This window comes from Peromyscus leucopus, chromosome 8b (genome assembly GCF_004664715.2).
Source record: "Peromyscus leucopus breed LL Stock chromosome 8b, UCI_PerLeu_2.1, whole genome shotgun sequence".
Taxonomy (NCBI): domain Eukaryota; kingdom Metazoa; phylum Chordata; class Mammalia; order Rodentia; family Cricetidae; genus Peromyscus; species Peromyscus leucopus.
The window spans coordinates 106,433,074-106,449,405 of NC_051086.1; the positions used below are offsets into that span (position 1 = coordinate 106,433,074).

Genomic DNA, 16,332 nt, shown 5'->3' on the forward strand with positions numbered 1-16,332 from the left:
CCCCATCCCCACCAGTCACTTCAAATTCCTCCTGAAATGTATCCATCATTTGATGTTGTTTGGGGCTTTGGAGCTCAGGTGAGCAAATAGAGGCTGCTTAAAGTGCCTGCCTCATCACCGTCTCCCTGCTTTTTCTGAATCAATTCCAGGCCAGAGAGAGTGTCTCCCCACCTCCCCATTTCTGTCCTGCTCCTGTGTCACTTGCCCAACAAACGTTAGGATTTCCAAAGAAGGGAGACACTGGAAGAATAACCCTCCCTCATTGCCAGACTGGGCTCTCAGATGGTTATTTTGTGTTTCTGTGGGAGGGATGTTTGGAGACCATTTGTGTTGTCAAACCTGGGAGTAGGAGGGGAGATACTATTGAATGGGTGCCAAGATTGAATGATGCTGAAGTCCTACACTGCCCAACGTAGGTTCCACTGTAAAGAAGCATCCAGCCTCAAACCTCAGCTTCAAGATGATAAAGTGCACATTAGACATAGAGACCACAGGTCCCTTGGAAATGTTGCCTGGGGATTGCACACCTGAGGCCTTTCTGTGGGCTGGATACTCCAGAGCCTAACCTTGCAGAAGCTGCCAACTCTTAACTAATGGCAGAGTCTCTATCTCCACCAAGGCAAATTCTGAGTTTGGGGAGGGCTATGGGAGGGTGCCAGGAAGTCCACAAAGCCACCGCTGGTAAGTTGTGAGGGTCACTCGACAATGAGCCCCTACTGCACTCAACAGCCACTCAGGCTGTTTCAAGGATGAGGGTAGGCGCATGGCTTGGATTGATAAACACTCCAAGTCTCAGGTTTCTTTACTCGATGCAGCCCAGTGCAGTCCCCTCAAGCCCCAAACTCTCGCATCTCCATCCCCACAGCTTCTGCGATACAGCCCTAGTCCTCTTCCCGGACTTATTCCGGTCCTTCGTGCCCTCTTCTCTCTTCAGCATCTTCGTTTGTCCCACTCCGAGCTACAGTTTCCCGTGTCCTGTGCCGCGAGATGCTGACCACTGGGTATCTGCGGCGTGATACCAGGGCGTTCCAGGCCGGAGCTGGCAGGAGCTGGCAGGACGCAGATCTTTGAGCTGGCACGCGGGGCGGAACTGCTAGCCCCGGCCGATGGCCAGGAGGGGGCGGAGCTCGGACGAGGGCGGGGCGGCTTCATGGTTCCGCCCCCCAGCTGAGCCAGACCGGGGTCCTGGAACTTGCCAGCTCAGAGGTTCTAGCGGCAGCCGGCGCGCTTCTCTGGTTGCAGCTTGGGCGGCTCCGGCAGCTCCTGTGGTGGGCGGCCAGGGGCAAGCCGGGATGGACTGCGGACGGGCGACGTGATCAGCCCGCACACGGAACCACGCCGCCGGCCGCACTGGCTCAAGAGTCTACTATGTGGGTGCGGGCGCACGCCGGACGCAGACCCGGCCGGAGCATGCGGGGTGCGGCGTGGGCGGCTCGCAGGCGCGCGGGGCAGCAGTGGCCTCGGTCCCCGGGCCCTGGGCCCGGCCCGCCCCCGCTGCTGCTGCCGCCGCTGCTGCTGCTGCTGCTACTGCTGCTGGGAGGCGCGAGCGCGCAGTACTCCAGCGACCTGTGCAGCTGGAAGGGGAGGTGAGTCTTGCTGGCGATTACAGCGTGGACTGCCTTGACCTGGCCCAGAGCCCTCGGCTGTGAGATGCAGAGCTGCTGGTGGTGGCGGGGTAGGGGCCGCGATCCTGGCCAAGCCGGGTGACCCCCGCCCTAACCCTGGTTTCAGAACAAAAGAGTTGGCGGAGTCTGGGTCCCGTCTCGGAAGACGCCCACTCTCGGTGCGCGTATCTCTGCCCTTGTGGGGTTTCCTGAGCTCCACCGGTTGTGGGTTCGGCGCTCCAAAGGTTGGGATTTCTGACCCCTGGGGAAGGTTCGGTCCTGTGCACATCGAGAAGGACAGCTGTGGCGCGGAGAGCGCGGAGTCCAAACGCGACCGGTATGGGCTCCAGCACCAGTCGCGTCTGTAGGGCAACGAGACGGGTTCGACACCTGTCCGCAGCCAAATGCTGTAGGGTAAAGCCCCGCGCCCGCTCGGTGAAGGTCAAGCCGCCCTTGGCAGCCGGGCGCAGGGTTCCCGTGACACCCCCCTCTGGTCCCCATCAGCGGTGACAGCCAAAGACTTTTTTGTTGTTGTTTTAACTGAAGTGTGACGTGTGGAAAGGAGCGCAAGTCACAAGTGTGCGCGGGCGGGATGCCTGAGGAGTAATAGCTGCTCTGGACACTGAGGGCGTGTCAGGCACAGCGGCCAGCCTCCTCTCTTTGCAGAGCCAGTTTTATACACTGCAAGTTGCCAGTTCAGCGGTTTGCCTAGCGCGCTGCGCAGATGCGGGTCTCCGCTGAAAACGTGGGCTGGGGCGGCGGTAGGGGTCTGGTGTGGCTCATTCCAAGGGCAGGGCGCCTGCGCAGGCCGGTGGAGGTACACGATCTGGTCTGATGCACAGACTACAGTGTAGAGGGCTCATGCGGGCAGTGTGTGATGGATGCTTTTGGTGAAGAGGGTTTTCTGAGAAGGCTGGATGTTGAGCGGTGCCCAGGCTCTGTGTAAGCAGGGCACCAATAGTTATCTTGTCCACTTTACAGTGCCTAACTTTCTGAGGAAACCACGGAGTCCACAATCAATCCTCATAATGATTCCTGCTGGAGCTCCTGCCCCTCCTTTCAGGGAGTTTTAGCTCTCTCTCTAGTAGAAATCCCTTCTGTCCGGTTAGAGCAGGGAGTCAGTAGAGCTTGGGCAGACGAGGGCAGATGGGATCTGGAGGAGGACTGGCCTCGGGAATGCTGGCGCCGTCACAGAGCTGGCCTTGAGCCTGTGATGTTGAGCTCTTATGGGGCTGCCCTTTTCCCGATGGTAATTAGCTCTCTGCTCACAGCCTGCACTGCTGAATCAGTGTACTCTAGCCTCAGGTCTAGGGCTGCCTTGTTCCAGCAGACCAAAACCAGAAACTGAACTCCGACACTTGATTTTCTTCCAGGTTCTCAGAAGACTGTGTGCCTCAAAGACCACCTTTCTCTGAGCCCAGGGATCTATGGTGAGGGGTGACCTTCCCCTAGCTAGTGAGAGCTTGAGTATAGATAAACTAAAAGACACCTTTTTTTTGTGGGTCCTCTCTCACATTGTTGCTTCCAATTAAGTGGGACCAGATGACCACCATATAATGCATGTGACTGCTGGGATGGCAGCACTCGAACTCATGCCTGGGCATTGTGAGCTGGCTATCTGTCCCTGGATTCCCTCTCTCCCCTGCCCACCTCCAGAGCCAGGCCAAGGGCCTCCAATTGTGTGTAAGCTGTGGGAAGTGTCCAGTAACTGGTCATACTTATGCCTACCTGGGCCTCCTCCCCATCACCACAAACTCATTCCTATTCTGGCATTCCCTTGAGGGCCTTTTTCCCAAGGCACAGCCTGGCAGAAGACAGCTGAAGGCACCTGGTAGTTGTAGGTAGGTAGGTGGGATTGGGAGAACATGTAAAGAGTCCCTTGTGTTATAGCATTGCCCCCACTTATAAGTACACTTAACAGGTCAGTTTACTACTGCCCAGCATGCTGGTGTGCTTGCTACTTCACAATGTTTATGAATTTTTCCCTCCAAGAAGTCTAGAATAAATCACTGGGTGGAACAAGCCTCAAAATGTTGGGTTCTGGCCTCTGATAGAAAGGGAATTGCTCTCCATAGCACTGCCCACTCCATTTAACTCATGTAGGCTCTAGGTGTTTCCAAGAAATCAAGTTGGAAATTTTGAAATCCCTTTCTTTGTTTATTAGCCAGTGCCATAAAGGTGGACCATGAACTTTCCCACTGTTACCAGCAGGCACATGGCAGGTGTAGTCACACCTGGGTTGTCTTGTAAGGTAGGAAATGAAAGGCAAAACTTAGCAGAGCCTTTAGTTCACTTGGACCCAAAACCTTTCTAGAGACCCTTGTCTTGTCCCAGTATGAGCAGTGTACCTGAACAAGCCCTGCTCACATCAGTGAGTCCTCATACCAACCTGGAATTTACACTTTGTCTCACAAGGCCACTCAAATGTGTGTTCATCTGGGTAGTGACCCTTGTTGATGGAAACAAAACAAAACAAAACATTGTGCTGGTGATATGGCTTAATGGTATAGTGCTTGTCCAGCATGTGCAAGTGTGAAAGACATTGTGTTGTTCTCAGGACAATCATGCACCCATACACACCATTTATTCAGTCTAATCTATGATCAAATAAGCCTTGCCAATTTTATGGTGTAGTCTAGGATCAGTTCTCTTCTATTGTAGCTTAATCACAGCAGTGGAATGGGATTGCTTCATTTTGTGTAGCTGGTGTGCCATCTACATCTCATGAAGATGGTAAAGTCCTGTTGATCAATTGTCATTTAGGATGTGTTTGTGTTTATGGTGTGGGGTGTTGGAAATGAAAATCTAGGGTACTAGGTGTCTCAGTGGGAACCTGCATGGCTGGTCTTGACTTCTTTAAAGCTCTGTCTGTCTGGTCCTAGGCTGAGGGTCCCTTTACTTTAGTTCCTACTTCTCTAAACATGGATTATGCACACTGCACTAGTTTTGATGTGAAATCTCTTGTTGACCTGAGTATTTTAAGAGAGTATGAGGAAAGATTCTTGCTTGTTCTGGGATGGACACTAATCCTTCCCTTAGCTAGTGAGGCCTGAGTAGAGGTGAGCTAACAGGTATCTTGTTTCTGTGGGTACTCTGCCCTCATGTTGTTCTTTCCAAATAAGTGGAATGCAATGGACACCACATAATGTATGTGGCTGCTGGGATGGCAGCCCCTAATCTGGGCATTGTGGGCTGGCCTCTTGTCCCTTTGGGCTCCTTCTGCCTCTGCCTATGTTGTGGATGGAGGATAGTCTTCCCCTTTATCCACCTCTGCTATACTGAAGCTCAGTGGTCTGGGGCCCCCAGAACCTCTGTAGTGAGGCCTCCACCCTCTTGATCCTCAGGAAGCAAAACCTCATGCTGGGTGCTTTATATGGAAGAGAGCTGAGGTTTGTGACTGGCCTGGTGCAAGTGTCAGCTGTCTCTTGATGCTGGAGACAGGAGAGAAAAAAAAATACAACAATTAGGTGTTAGCCATGTGTATCAGCTACTCACCATTTAGTCTAATTTTCACATAATGATATAATTATGCCCATTCCTACATAGTGTTAGATGAGCATGTGTGAGTTTTATTGACCATAATTTCTAAGTTTGTTCTACATGTGTGTCTTGCTAGTGCTGGCTGTTGCCTGGCCCAGGGCTTTGTCGGGGGTGGGAAGCAGGTCAGGAGGGGTTCACCTTCAATGCTCTTCTCTGATGTGGTCTGAGGGGTGACTTATAGTCCTAGACTACTGCAGTCCTTGTATACAAAATGAGGTTTGCGGGGGAGCGGAAGCATGAGTCACTAGCAGTAAAGGTATGGCATGTGTTATACATTTTTGCCCTTGCAGAAAGGATTTCTGGTAACTCACTCAGGCTAGGTTCTGGATAGAACTTTTTTTTTTATTTTGCATAAAAATCCTAAGAATGTGGGTGAACCTGTCTGAGATCTGATCAGAACCAAACTCATGTAATAGAACTCTTAGCTGAAGTCACTGGTTTCTTTCCAAGACCACTTGTGGTTATGACGTAACCTTAGCAACAGGCTGACTTTTGCTTTTTAGTCTGAGCAGGAGAAACTACTACATTTTCAGCAGCTTCAATTTTTCGAAAACAATACTGCCTCCCAAGGGTGTAGCATACTACATGCATCCTTTCATTTGGCATTTGTGAGGTTAAATTATTACTTTAGGAATCCCATCCAAAGTTCCTCTTGTCCTTAGACTTCTCCCCACCCCCTGCCCCAGGGATGTTTCCTTTGCCCTTATAATGAACCCTGCTTTAATGGCCCTTGGGTTTATTTATTTTTTTAAATATGATTGGTGATATAAAACTTCAGGTTTGAAAATGAATGAAAAAATGGTCAGATCATTGGCTTAAGGAAAATCAAAATCTCTTATTCCCTGTGCCTAACTCCTCTGGCTGGTTTGGAAGTTGCTCTCTGGAGTATATTATTACATATGTAGTACACCCATGACATCTCTACATGCAAGGTTTATCCTTATCTTTCACTCCCTTAGTGGTTTGAAACCTTGGCTGGTGTAGTGGTCCTGTTGGTCTCCTTTGCTCCATGTCTTGGAAACAAAGTTACAGAGCATCCTTGCTGCAACTTCCTGGTGTCATTTCCTTGGCTAAGGAACCGACTAAGACTCTGGTGCCCTGAGTGCAGCATGGGTAGTATCTAGGGTCTGGGGAGCCAGTGTGGCCTGTGCCATCAGAGATTTGGCCTGACTCAGCTTGACTCTTGGAGTAGGTCCACTGGCAGCTAAGAGAGGTGGGTACCTGAACATGTGTCAGGTGAGTGTGAATAACTCCTGAGTGAGGCTCCATGTGGGGTGAACGCATATGGGGATCTTTGCTGTGAGGTCCTGCCTGACTCTGTCCCTTCTTCCCACAGTGGGCTGACCCGAGAAGCACATAGCAAGGAGGTGGAGCAGGTGTACCTGCGCTGCTCAGCAGGCTCTGTGGAGTGGATGTACCCAACTGGGGCGCTCATTGTTAACCTGCGGCCCAACACCTTCTCACCTGCCAGGAACCTCACTGTGTGCATCAAGCCTTTCAGGGACTCCTCTGGAGCTAATATTTATTTGGAAAAAACTGGAGAACTGAGACTGTTGGTGCGGGATATCGGTGGTGAACCTGGCCAGGTGCAGTGCTTCAGCCTAGAGCAGGGTGGCCTATTTGTAGAGGCAACACCCCAACAGGACATCAGCAGGAGGACCACAGGCTTCCAGTATGAGCTGATGAGTGGGCAGAGGGGACTGGACCTGCATGTGCTGTCTGGTGAGTACTCTGTTCAGGGCTAGCATGGGCTAGCTAATGGTTAGTCCTGCTGCTTTTTCTCAGGTAACATTGGAACTTCTCATAGTCTGATTTTCTCCTATCTTCTCCCTTGTTCACTTCTGTGAAACATTCCTGTGTCTATGGCTTCATTGTGGCATGCTTGTCCCATGAGCCCTTTGTCCTACGGAGGGACTGCAAGGTAAAAGAGTATTGGACCTTAAAATTAATGCAGCTTTTTCAACCAAGACTCCCTTTAAGAAGACTTCTGGTTGTGGTGTACTTTAGGTCCCCGGAGCTTCTGACTTGAGGGAAGTGAGGTGGTAGGAGGCTGTGTTCCCTGAGATGGCTTATGGTCTGATCCCTAAAGGACTCTTTATAACTCATTTGAGATGGGGCTTCTACAAACCGGCTTGAGTTTTTAGTATCTGCCATAAACTTGAAATAGTTTTGAGTGGGGAGCAGAACAGCACAAAGCTGTGATATCCCAGAGGCTTTTGTGGATGGATATTAGTCAGGATTGAGAAAACCACATAAGGTCTCCAAGGAGAGCACAGCTGACCCAGCTCTATCTCTACAAGATAGAGCCAGGAAACTGAGGGAGAGACTGGCACGTACCTAGGGTCCGAGACTGAGAAAGAGAGGTGTGTAGCCAGGTGCCTGCTAGAGATTGAGGTAGGTGGGCCTGGGAGCAGATCCCCACTGGGACAGAATAGCAGCCTGAGGAACCAATGCAGGATCAGCTCTAGATAGTGATTGATGATGAGGTTCTGGTGCCCATTTCTCCAAGACCAGGTGACTGCCAGATGAGGTGATATGTGTGCCTAATAACTGAAGCTGTGTGCTTGGCTTTGTTTTCATCTGTTTTGTTTTGACACAAGTAGATGTTTTTCTGTGTGACAGGCAAGTTGCATCAAGGATTGTGTGGCTTTGTTGGTGGATAGTAGAGAGATGTTGGCATCAAGACATTAGGGAAAGGCAGGTCTTTCTCACCTCTTGTGCTGTGATCCATTAGGGTCTTATTTCTTTGGTCATAAATGAGGATGACTGATAAGATCCCAGGAACTGCCCTCTCCTCCCTGTCCCTCACTGCCTGCAGCTTCTATGTCCATACTTCCAGGCTAAAGGCGGGAGACCTGTGGGGGTCAGTTGAGTGGCCTCAGCTTCTCCTGGGGTTTCAGGAAGGCAGTAGCCCTGGAATAGGTATTTAGATGTAGTCCTTTATTCAGTACTCTATGCACCTCTCAGGCCACAGGATCTCACACAAGGCAGTGTACCAGGTAAAATGTCATGCTATCCCTGTAACTAGGACTTTGTTGTGTTTGAGCCTCAGGGTTCCCTCATGATCCTAAAACATACACCTTGTTGGCTCTGAATGTCTGAAATCAAACCTGCAGTGATTTTTCACACCTTGCCAGTGTCAGTCACTACACAACAACTATCAGAACTCAGTACAGGGTCTCAGACTAAGGTGGCTATGAGCTCTGGCCCAACCCTAGCATTGCCTGAAAACAGTCAATAGACATGTGTATTACCTAGAGCTGGGTGCCACCCTTCCTAGGGAGCACCACCTAAGTCTCAGGGTTAAGATGGTCTCAACCTGGATATTTGGCTTTCTTGGACAATGGGGATCATGAGCTGTTAGTGCCTAAGGAATGGTATATATTGTGGAATGTTAGTGCTGGCCATTGTCCTGCTCAGATTGGGCCAGTGGCAGGCTTTTCCTCTTCTCCTGCTCTGGCCTTGGTGCAGTTTCAGAAATAAGATGTAAGCCAAAGTTAAGGCAGTATCAGTCAGAGAAGAAAGAGTGCACCTGACCTGGATGGTTGTGCCAGAGGCATACAAGCTCTTAGATGAATCAGTTCTCAATTGTGCTGACTCAATAGAACAGTGGTGCCGTGGGTTGGAACCCAGACAAGAGCGAATAAGAGAATGTGTGAGTGTGCATCTGTGTGGGATCCTGCACGTGTGCATGTGAGCCTTGCTCCTCACCCAGAAAGGAGGGAACCTGCCACTGTTCTAGGATAGTTTCACCAGAGTGTTTACAGTATTAGCTTCATGTCCACTAGGATTGTGTAGTTGACTTGTGAGCTGCATCATAATAGAAAGGCGCAGAGCAGTGGGGTACAGTACTCTTCCAGGGACATAGATAGATCATATGAGAGGTGACCCCAGCATCTGGGATGCTGGATTTGGCTGCTTGCCCTGCATCTGCTGCCCCTGTGGCCTTGCTCAGGATATCTGGGCAGTGGCACTACCTCTGACCCTTAGGGAAATCTGGCAGAATACTAAAGGCCCTACATCTGACTACAGATAAAACTCCATCTGGAGGCTGACCTCCCTTGGCTCAACTATGTAGGAGAAATGACTGACTGTGGGGTGAACAGCAAAGGCGAGAACACGGAACAGGTTCAGCTTGGTGGGTTCTGGTTCCATTCCATCCTGGCTGGCTCATGACTTAGGCCATTGCTGTGGAACCCTGGGAGAGGCCAAGTGAGGGGGGTGGTCGCAACAGTGGCTTTTCAGACACACAGCTAAAGAGGTGGACAGTAGGACACTTTTCATTTGCCATTGCTGTTACTGGCTCATAGGGCTCACAGGGTGGAGCCTGCTGCTTCTGAGCATGTCTGCTTATTCTTTTTAAATCTTGATCTGCTTGTTGCTACTAGGCTTGAGAAGCTACATGGAGCCCCACTGCCCAGGCCTCTTTGGTAGACTCACAGTTCGAGCATGGCCCTGATGGTGTCAGGGTTGATGGCCATGTCTTTTTTTGTTTGTTTTGTTGAGACAGTGTCTCTCTGTTATGTAGCTTTGGCTGTCCTGGAACTCACTATGTAGACCAGGCTGTCCTTGAACTTTGCCTCTAGAGTACTGGGATTAAAGATGTGCACCACCATGCCCAGTGGTGGCCATGTCTTGAAGTAGAAAGAAGCATTGTGTCCTGGAAGCTGAAGAGCAAAGGGCATATTCTTTGGAGCTATGCATCCTCTGGTCGTTCTTGCCTTGGTGGTTTCTCAGGCCTCTGTAATTATCTTGTAATTATTTTTTGTCTTAACCCTCTTCTAACCTTGGATAAAGAAGGGTGTTGTCTCCACTGACTTCCTTGCTAGGATGAAGGGTTCAGAGAACCCCTTGGTCATCATCCTTCTGGTGGAAACTGGTGATGTTGATCACTGAAAGAGCCTAGGCCTCAACTCCTAATCTTGCTTCTCTGTTCCTGTTAAATCACTGTACCCACCATCTGTCACAAAGTGTGCTAGGGATCTTAAAAGGCTCTGGTGTGTAAGGTTTTCACTTTGGAACTGTATGTGTCATCCTGGCTGTTCTTGTTAGGCAGTGTTGCCCACACATCAGTTGGTCTGGCTTACAAGGTCTGCAGACCCTCTTCGCATCCATCCAGCAATTCTTGCCTGAGTTTCCTTTCCCTGTTTTCCTCCCTTTTGGCAACTGTGCCCAGACTGAGTCCTCACCTGACTCTTTGGGTGTCCTCGGGAGGCTCCCTTCGATTCTGTTTCTTTATCCTCATTTTATTTCTTTTATGCACTTTCCTGCCTGGTTTCCCAAGTGGCTCCCAGGAAATGTGATGCCAGCATCTGCAACCAGCACATTTTACAGCTGCTATGAACTTGATTGTTTAATGATTCTTCCTAGATTGAGGTCTTTATCATCCACATTGAGTTTCTGCAAAAGTGAAGCTCAAAAGTAGAACAGGGATGCCTCCAGGTGGGCTGCTAGCTCACAGCACGGACTCAGTGAGGCTTGTACAGGTCTGCGGGCTGACTAGCCTGACATCTCCTGCAAGTAGTTGTGAGCCAGGGCAAGCACAAATGAAGGGGATGATCTCTAAGTGTTCTCTGCAGCTGTCACCTGAGGTATGAGCACATGTGATTCACAGAGAGGGCAAAATTCATAGACTTGTTTCAAGCTACATCCCCACGCCTGGGGTCCTTACCTCTCAGCCCCTCTCCACTGCAAGTTGCTGTCCTGGTTCAACTTAGGTAACTGTCAACTCTGAGGTGCTTTGGGGTAGCTTCTGGGGACTCTTGCCTCCAACTCTCAGCCCTGTGAGGCCTCGACCCTCAACCCTTTCCCTAGCTTCTGCTGCTTTCCATCCTGAAGGGGACCCTCAGGTGGGCTGTGGTCACTGGTCAGGTGCCAACCAGTGTGGACTTACCAGAGTACTGTGCTCTGAGTGTAATGTTGCCCAAAATGTTAGGCCCTGTTTGTGCTCTAAATCAAACCAACCCATGTCTACTCACATGAGCCACTGGTTCCTAGTCAGTGTGAGGATGAACAGAAACCACACAGCTTCAGAGTTGGTCAGATGACCCCCAGTGCTGGGGGCTGTGATGACCCCAAAAAAGACCACAGAAAGGAAAGGAGTTGCAGGCCAACCAGGGTTGAGGGTGGACATCCAAGGGACCAGCAAACTGCAGCTTCCAGGAGTCTGGCTGCACCCAGATCTCCTCAGCAGAAGTCTCTGGACTGTAAAGCTGACATGGAGGTGGGAGTGCTTGATTTTCTGATGGACTATGCTGATGCCAACAGGTTGTACTTGTTCCACGGCTTCTCCCTTTTTTGATAACTCAATAGAAGCCAAAGTGCTGGCAGGTGAGTGGGTGGGTGAGTCAGCAAGCACTGAAGCTGGGAGGCACCTCACCCCCTTTCTGGGGTAGGACCAAAGGATAGGGCCCCAGACACACCCAGCCCAAGGGTCCACAGAGAGCTGTGTTTGACTGGGACACTGTAAACCCTAAGGCTTTGTCTCAGGTTTACTCTTCAGGACCTCATAAAGCTTCTATGAACTTCTGTTGGCCTGGAAACACTTGGCCTGCTTGCCCTCCGCCCACTTGAGTGCTGTCTTGATTCCCCTGGGGCCAAGTCACCAGCACTCAGGGTCAGGCTGTGTGGCCTCCAGGCATGTGGATAGCATGAGTTTCTTCAAGACCAAGCTGCCCTAAGAGAAGGGCAGTGACTCCAGGGAAATATATCTACTGAGCTTTTATAACTCAGGATTTCTGTTTATTTGTCAAACTTGGCCCCAAGCAGGAAACTGAGGACAAAACTTTAAGACATATTCACAACAAATAACCTTCCATCTTCCTGAATCCACTCTGAGTGGTCCGTGGAAAAGCTGCTGAGCCACAGTTTCTGTTCCATACCAGGGGAAGTGGGACAAAGGGCAGGAGAGGGCTATCTCTGGAGAAGTGGGTTGTATAAGTGGTTGACATTGGAGTAGGAGTGTATATACATCTGGGCTCTCTGTAGGATGCCAGGCCCCAGGTTTTAGGTGTCTCAAGCCTGAGTCCTGTGAGTAGGACTCAATTTGATGGGCTTTTATAGTATATAACTTGTCCCAAGGCTGGGTGAGGCCTAGAGTAAGGGGCTAAACTGATGGCCCCAGCCCAAGACCCCATACCCACAGCAGACAGATTTTCCCACTCACTTCTACTCACCCCAACTCCAATTAACACTTCCTTTGCAGACTCAACCTTGCTTCTTGTAGGAAATGCCTGGGGCAGATGGGCTGAGTGAGATTATCCACAGGGCTATGTTCTGGGGAGTAGACATCACACTGCAGTAGGGAATCTGCTTTCTGGTGAGATACCCATGTCATTTTAGGATGTGGGTGTGGAAGCTAGGGGAAGGTACCTTGGTTGAGTGGTATAGGCACATGGTTTCAGTTCAGCTTGGGGATGTTTTGCATTGTGACAGTCATTTAATAACTTTTGTTTTTAAATGAGTAGAGTTATTACTTATTTGGAACTACACTAACAAGGTAAACAAGTGGCATGGAACTCCTTTATCTGGGCTCATGTTATTGTGGCTATAGTATGAGCCAGGATGGCCAAGTGATCATCTGGAATTAGTGTCTGGCTTGACAGAAGTTGGTCTTCTGCCTCCTGCATTGCTGATCACTGCTGTGGTAGAGTTGGAGTTGGCCAGCAGTCTCACCTTGACTTTGTCTCATTCTAACATATGTCCTCAAATGTAGAGCAGGGAGGCAGGCCTTTTATATTCTGCAGTGTCAGGGCTGGGGAGGGTCTGTGACTAACCAGCATTGTCTGGGCTGTATCATCCATCCTGTTCTCTCCTCCCCAGCTCCATGTCGGCCTTGCAGTGACACTGAGGTCCTCCTTGCCATCTGCACCAGTGACTTTGGTAAGTCTGCCCTGTGGTTGTCTTTCCAGGGTCTGAGGTCTTCCCCAAGTCAGCATTGATTTCGTGTGTGTGTGTGTGTGTGTGTGTGTGTGTGTGTGTGTGTGTGTGTGTACTGGTGGTGGTGGTGCTGACGCTGCTCAACCTGGCCTCACCCTGGAATCACAGGGAGCAGGGCACTGTGTGCACTAAGGCAAGTCTGCACACCATGCATGCAGACAGAGTTGAGGTTTGCATTCTAGGTGTGTCAGTGAGTTCTCACTGTGCAAAGCAGCTCACAGCCTCCTGGGGACTCTGAAAGTCCTTAAGTTCCCAGTAACATTTCAGAAGTTCAGAGGGCAGCCTGGTATGTGCCTGAGCTAGCCCCAGCTCAGAGCTCTGCCCATTCTTCATCCTGGTGGTTGGGGTTTTGAAAGCCCTTTTGGAGTCAGAGATGTTTGCACAGTGCTCTTCTTAGTCCCAAGTCTTGGTGAGGCCCAAGAGGTCCCAAGTCTTGGAGTGGGGGCTAAACTGATGGCCCCAGCCCAAGACCCCATACTCACAGCAGACAGATTTTCCCACTCACTTCTATTCACCCCAACTCCAATTAACACTTCCTTTGCAGACTCTTAGCCTTGCTTCTTGTAGGAAATGCCACTCAACCAAGGTACTCTCCCCCAGCTTCCATATCCACATCCTAAAATGACATGGGCATCTCACCAGGGACCAAGGTGGTCCTTGCTGAACTGCTGCCATAATAGTGGCTACATTAAGCTGGAGCCCAGCTGGCCCTACTCAAACCCTCATCCCAAAGCCAAGAACTATTAATTGGTGGGATCTTGACTCCTTATTGCTCTACTCTCTAGGCTTTAACCAACCACCCAATACAAGTCATTCTCTGTCCCCTCCCCTCACGTCATTCTTGACTTTTGAGCTGCACTGTGAAACCTGATAGGACCCAGAACTGCAGAGCATTTTGCTTATTTTTTTGTTCTTACCTGAAGAGCATGTGCTGTGTAGCTGACGATCAGTGGAATACCTTTGTCTGACATTGTCAGTATCGTGGACTGCTGCTCATCATTGAGCTTTCTAAAGGCTACTAAGTGACAGAGTGGTTTAAGGCCAGGTTCTAATGTCTTTGATAGCCGAGGACATGCTCAGTGTGACATGTGCTATATGTTCCTGCCATGTTGACAGTGCCCATTAGATCTGCTGACCTCGGTCTTTTTCCTCTACAGTTGTCCGAGGCTTCATCCAGGATGTCACCCATGTGCCAGAACAGCAAGCATCAATCATCTACCTGCGGGTGAGCAGGCTCCATCGGCAGAAGAGTAGGGTCTTCCAGCCAGCTCCTGAGGGCAGTGGCCACTGGCTGGGCCATGTCACGACACTTCTGGAGTGTGGTGTACGGCCAGGGCATGGAGAATTCCTCTTCACTGGACATGTGCACTTTGGGGAGGCACAACTTGGATGTGCCCCACGCTTTAGTGACTTTCAGAGGATGTACAAGAATGCCGAGGAGAGGGGCATAAACCCCTGTGAGGTCAATATGGAGTGACTTGCAGGGTGACATGGTACTACTCTTCAAATGAGCCATGGTTTGTGTCCTCAGTTGCTCTATCAAATCCTGATAAAGGCTGCAAGGTGGTGGCATGGGCCCAGCCTGGTGCTCAAACTGGAAAGGTACATGCTGCTCTGACCCATTAGGTCTCAGCCAAGGATGCCCTGACCCATTGGAAATTCTGTAAAATTCAAACTAAGTTATTATATTTTTTGTAAAAAAAAAAAAAAAAAGAAATGTCCATAGGAAACAAATTCTTGTGTCTGGAGATGCCTTTGGTGTGCCATTTAATAGTGTTTTTACAAAGTTAACTTTAGCCATTGCATTTGGTCTGATGTATTATTGGTGGGAGCTAGGTTGTGGTACACAGTGATGGCTATGGGCTTCCATGGTTACCACTCAACCTTGTTATCCTTGTGATAGAAATGCATGGAGCAAATACTTTATTTTCCATTCATTTTGTTTCTGATTTTTAAAGACCATCTCTGCAGCTGGCAACCTTCCCAGACTGTAGGCTGCTTCCATTCTAGAGAATAAAGATCAGGATCTGAGCACACTGTTACTATCCATCTTAACCCATCAGATGGGTACCTGACTGAACCTTCTCTACTCAGCTGTGGCACTGCTGTCCCTCGACCTCTTGTTCACAGGACAGTCTGTATGGTGCTGCCTAGCTTTAGGTACATGCCCCTTTCCTGCTCCTCCCAGGCCACTGCTGCCTTCTGCATCTGTCGACACATTTTCCACTGAGCCAGTTCTTGTCTAAATCTTTGGATACCAAGGGACTCACCTACTTACTGGCCTCATTTCTTCAGAGGGTATGAGTTTTTCTGTGGTAAAAAATCTCCAAAAATTGAGGCTTAAACAGCAGGCTTTAATTTAGACAGTTCTGGAAGCCAGAATGGGTATGAGCAGAACCACATTTCTGCTGGAGATTCCAGGAGGGACATTTTAGCTTCTGGTGACTATAGGAGTCCTTAGCCTGTGACTCTTTACTCTGGTGTTGCTTTCCTTGACATGTGACTTCTGCTGTGTCAAATTTCTGTCTTAGGAGGACACAGGTCATTGATTTAAGGCCCACCCTGGTGACCTCATCTTTGCATGATTATGACTCCATTTCTAACTAGGTCACAGTCAAAGGCTACAATAAATATCAAATCTGGAGGAAGAATATTCATTCTGGGGACTGGTGAGATACTCAGTGGTTAAGAGCACTTGCTACTCTTACAAAAGGACCTGAGTTTGGTTCCCAACTTTCATGTTGGGTGGCTTGTAATTGTCTATAATACCAACTTCAGGTGATCTAGCAACTTCTTCTGTCTCCACAGGCACCTGCACACACACACACACACACACACACACACACACACACACACACACACACACACAATTTAAAAAGAATATTCACTCCAGTATAGGGAGTTTGGGGTGGACTGCATCTCATCTCTGTGTCCCAGCTCACAGGTCCGGTCCTGCTTGAGTCCTGGCTGGGACCTCATTAGTTCTTGGGAATTGCTGTCTCCTGTGCAAGTTCTGAGAACCCTGTGGCCCTTACCAGTTCCTGAGGCATGTTGGGGGATTCCCCTCCCCCTCCAGCTATGGGCCTCAAGGGTAAACAGACCCAACTGTTGTATTTATTCACCAGGTGCTTCTTCCCATGCAGCTTCTGAGGCAAGACCAAGGAGAGACTGATACGGCAGTGAGTACCAGGCTGGTGTGCTAACTTAGGTGTGTGCCAGCTCAAGTTGAGCTGGTACAGGTCTGCAGGTC

The 16,332-nt window shown here is 49.8% G+C and overlaps 1 protein-coding gene across 1 annotated transcript; it reads left to right on the forward strand.

Moving 5' to 3' along the window:
- Positions 1-1,155: 1,155 nt before the first annotated feature.
- On the forward strand, positions 1,156-15,726 carry Metrnl (meteorin like, glial cell differentiation regulator). Its single transcript, XM_028884976.2, has 4 exons — positions 1,156-1,586; positions 6,481-6,866; positions 12,966-13,025; positions 14,240-15,726. The coding sequence occupies exons 1-4, from the start codon at positions 1,369-1,371 to the stop codon at positions 14,557-14,559; spliced, it is 984 nt and encodes a 327-aa protein (XP_028740809.1). The 5' UTR covers positions 1,156-1,368; the 3' UTR covers positions 14,560-15,726.
- The last annotated feature ends 606 nt before the right edge of the window (positions 15,727-16,332 follow it).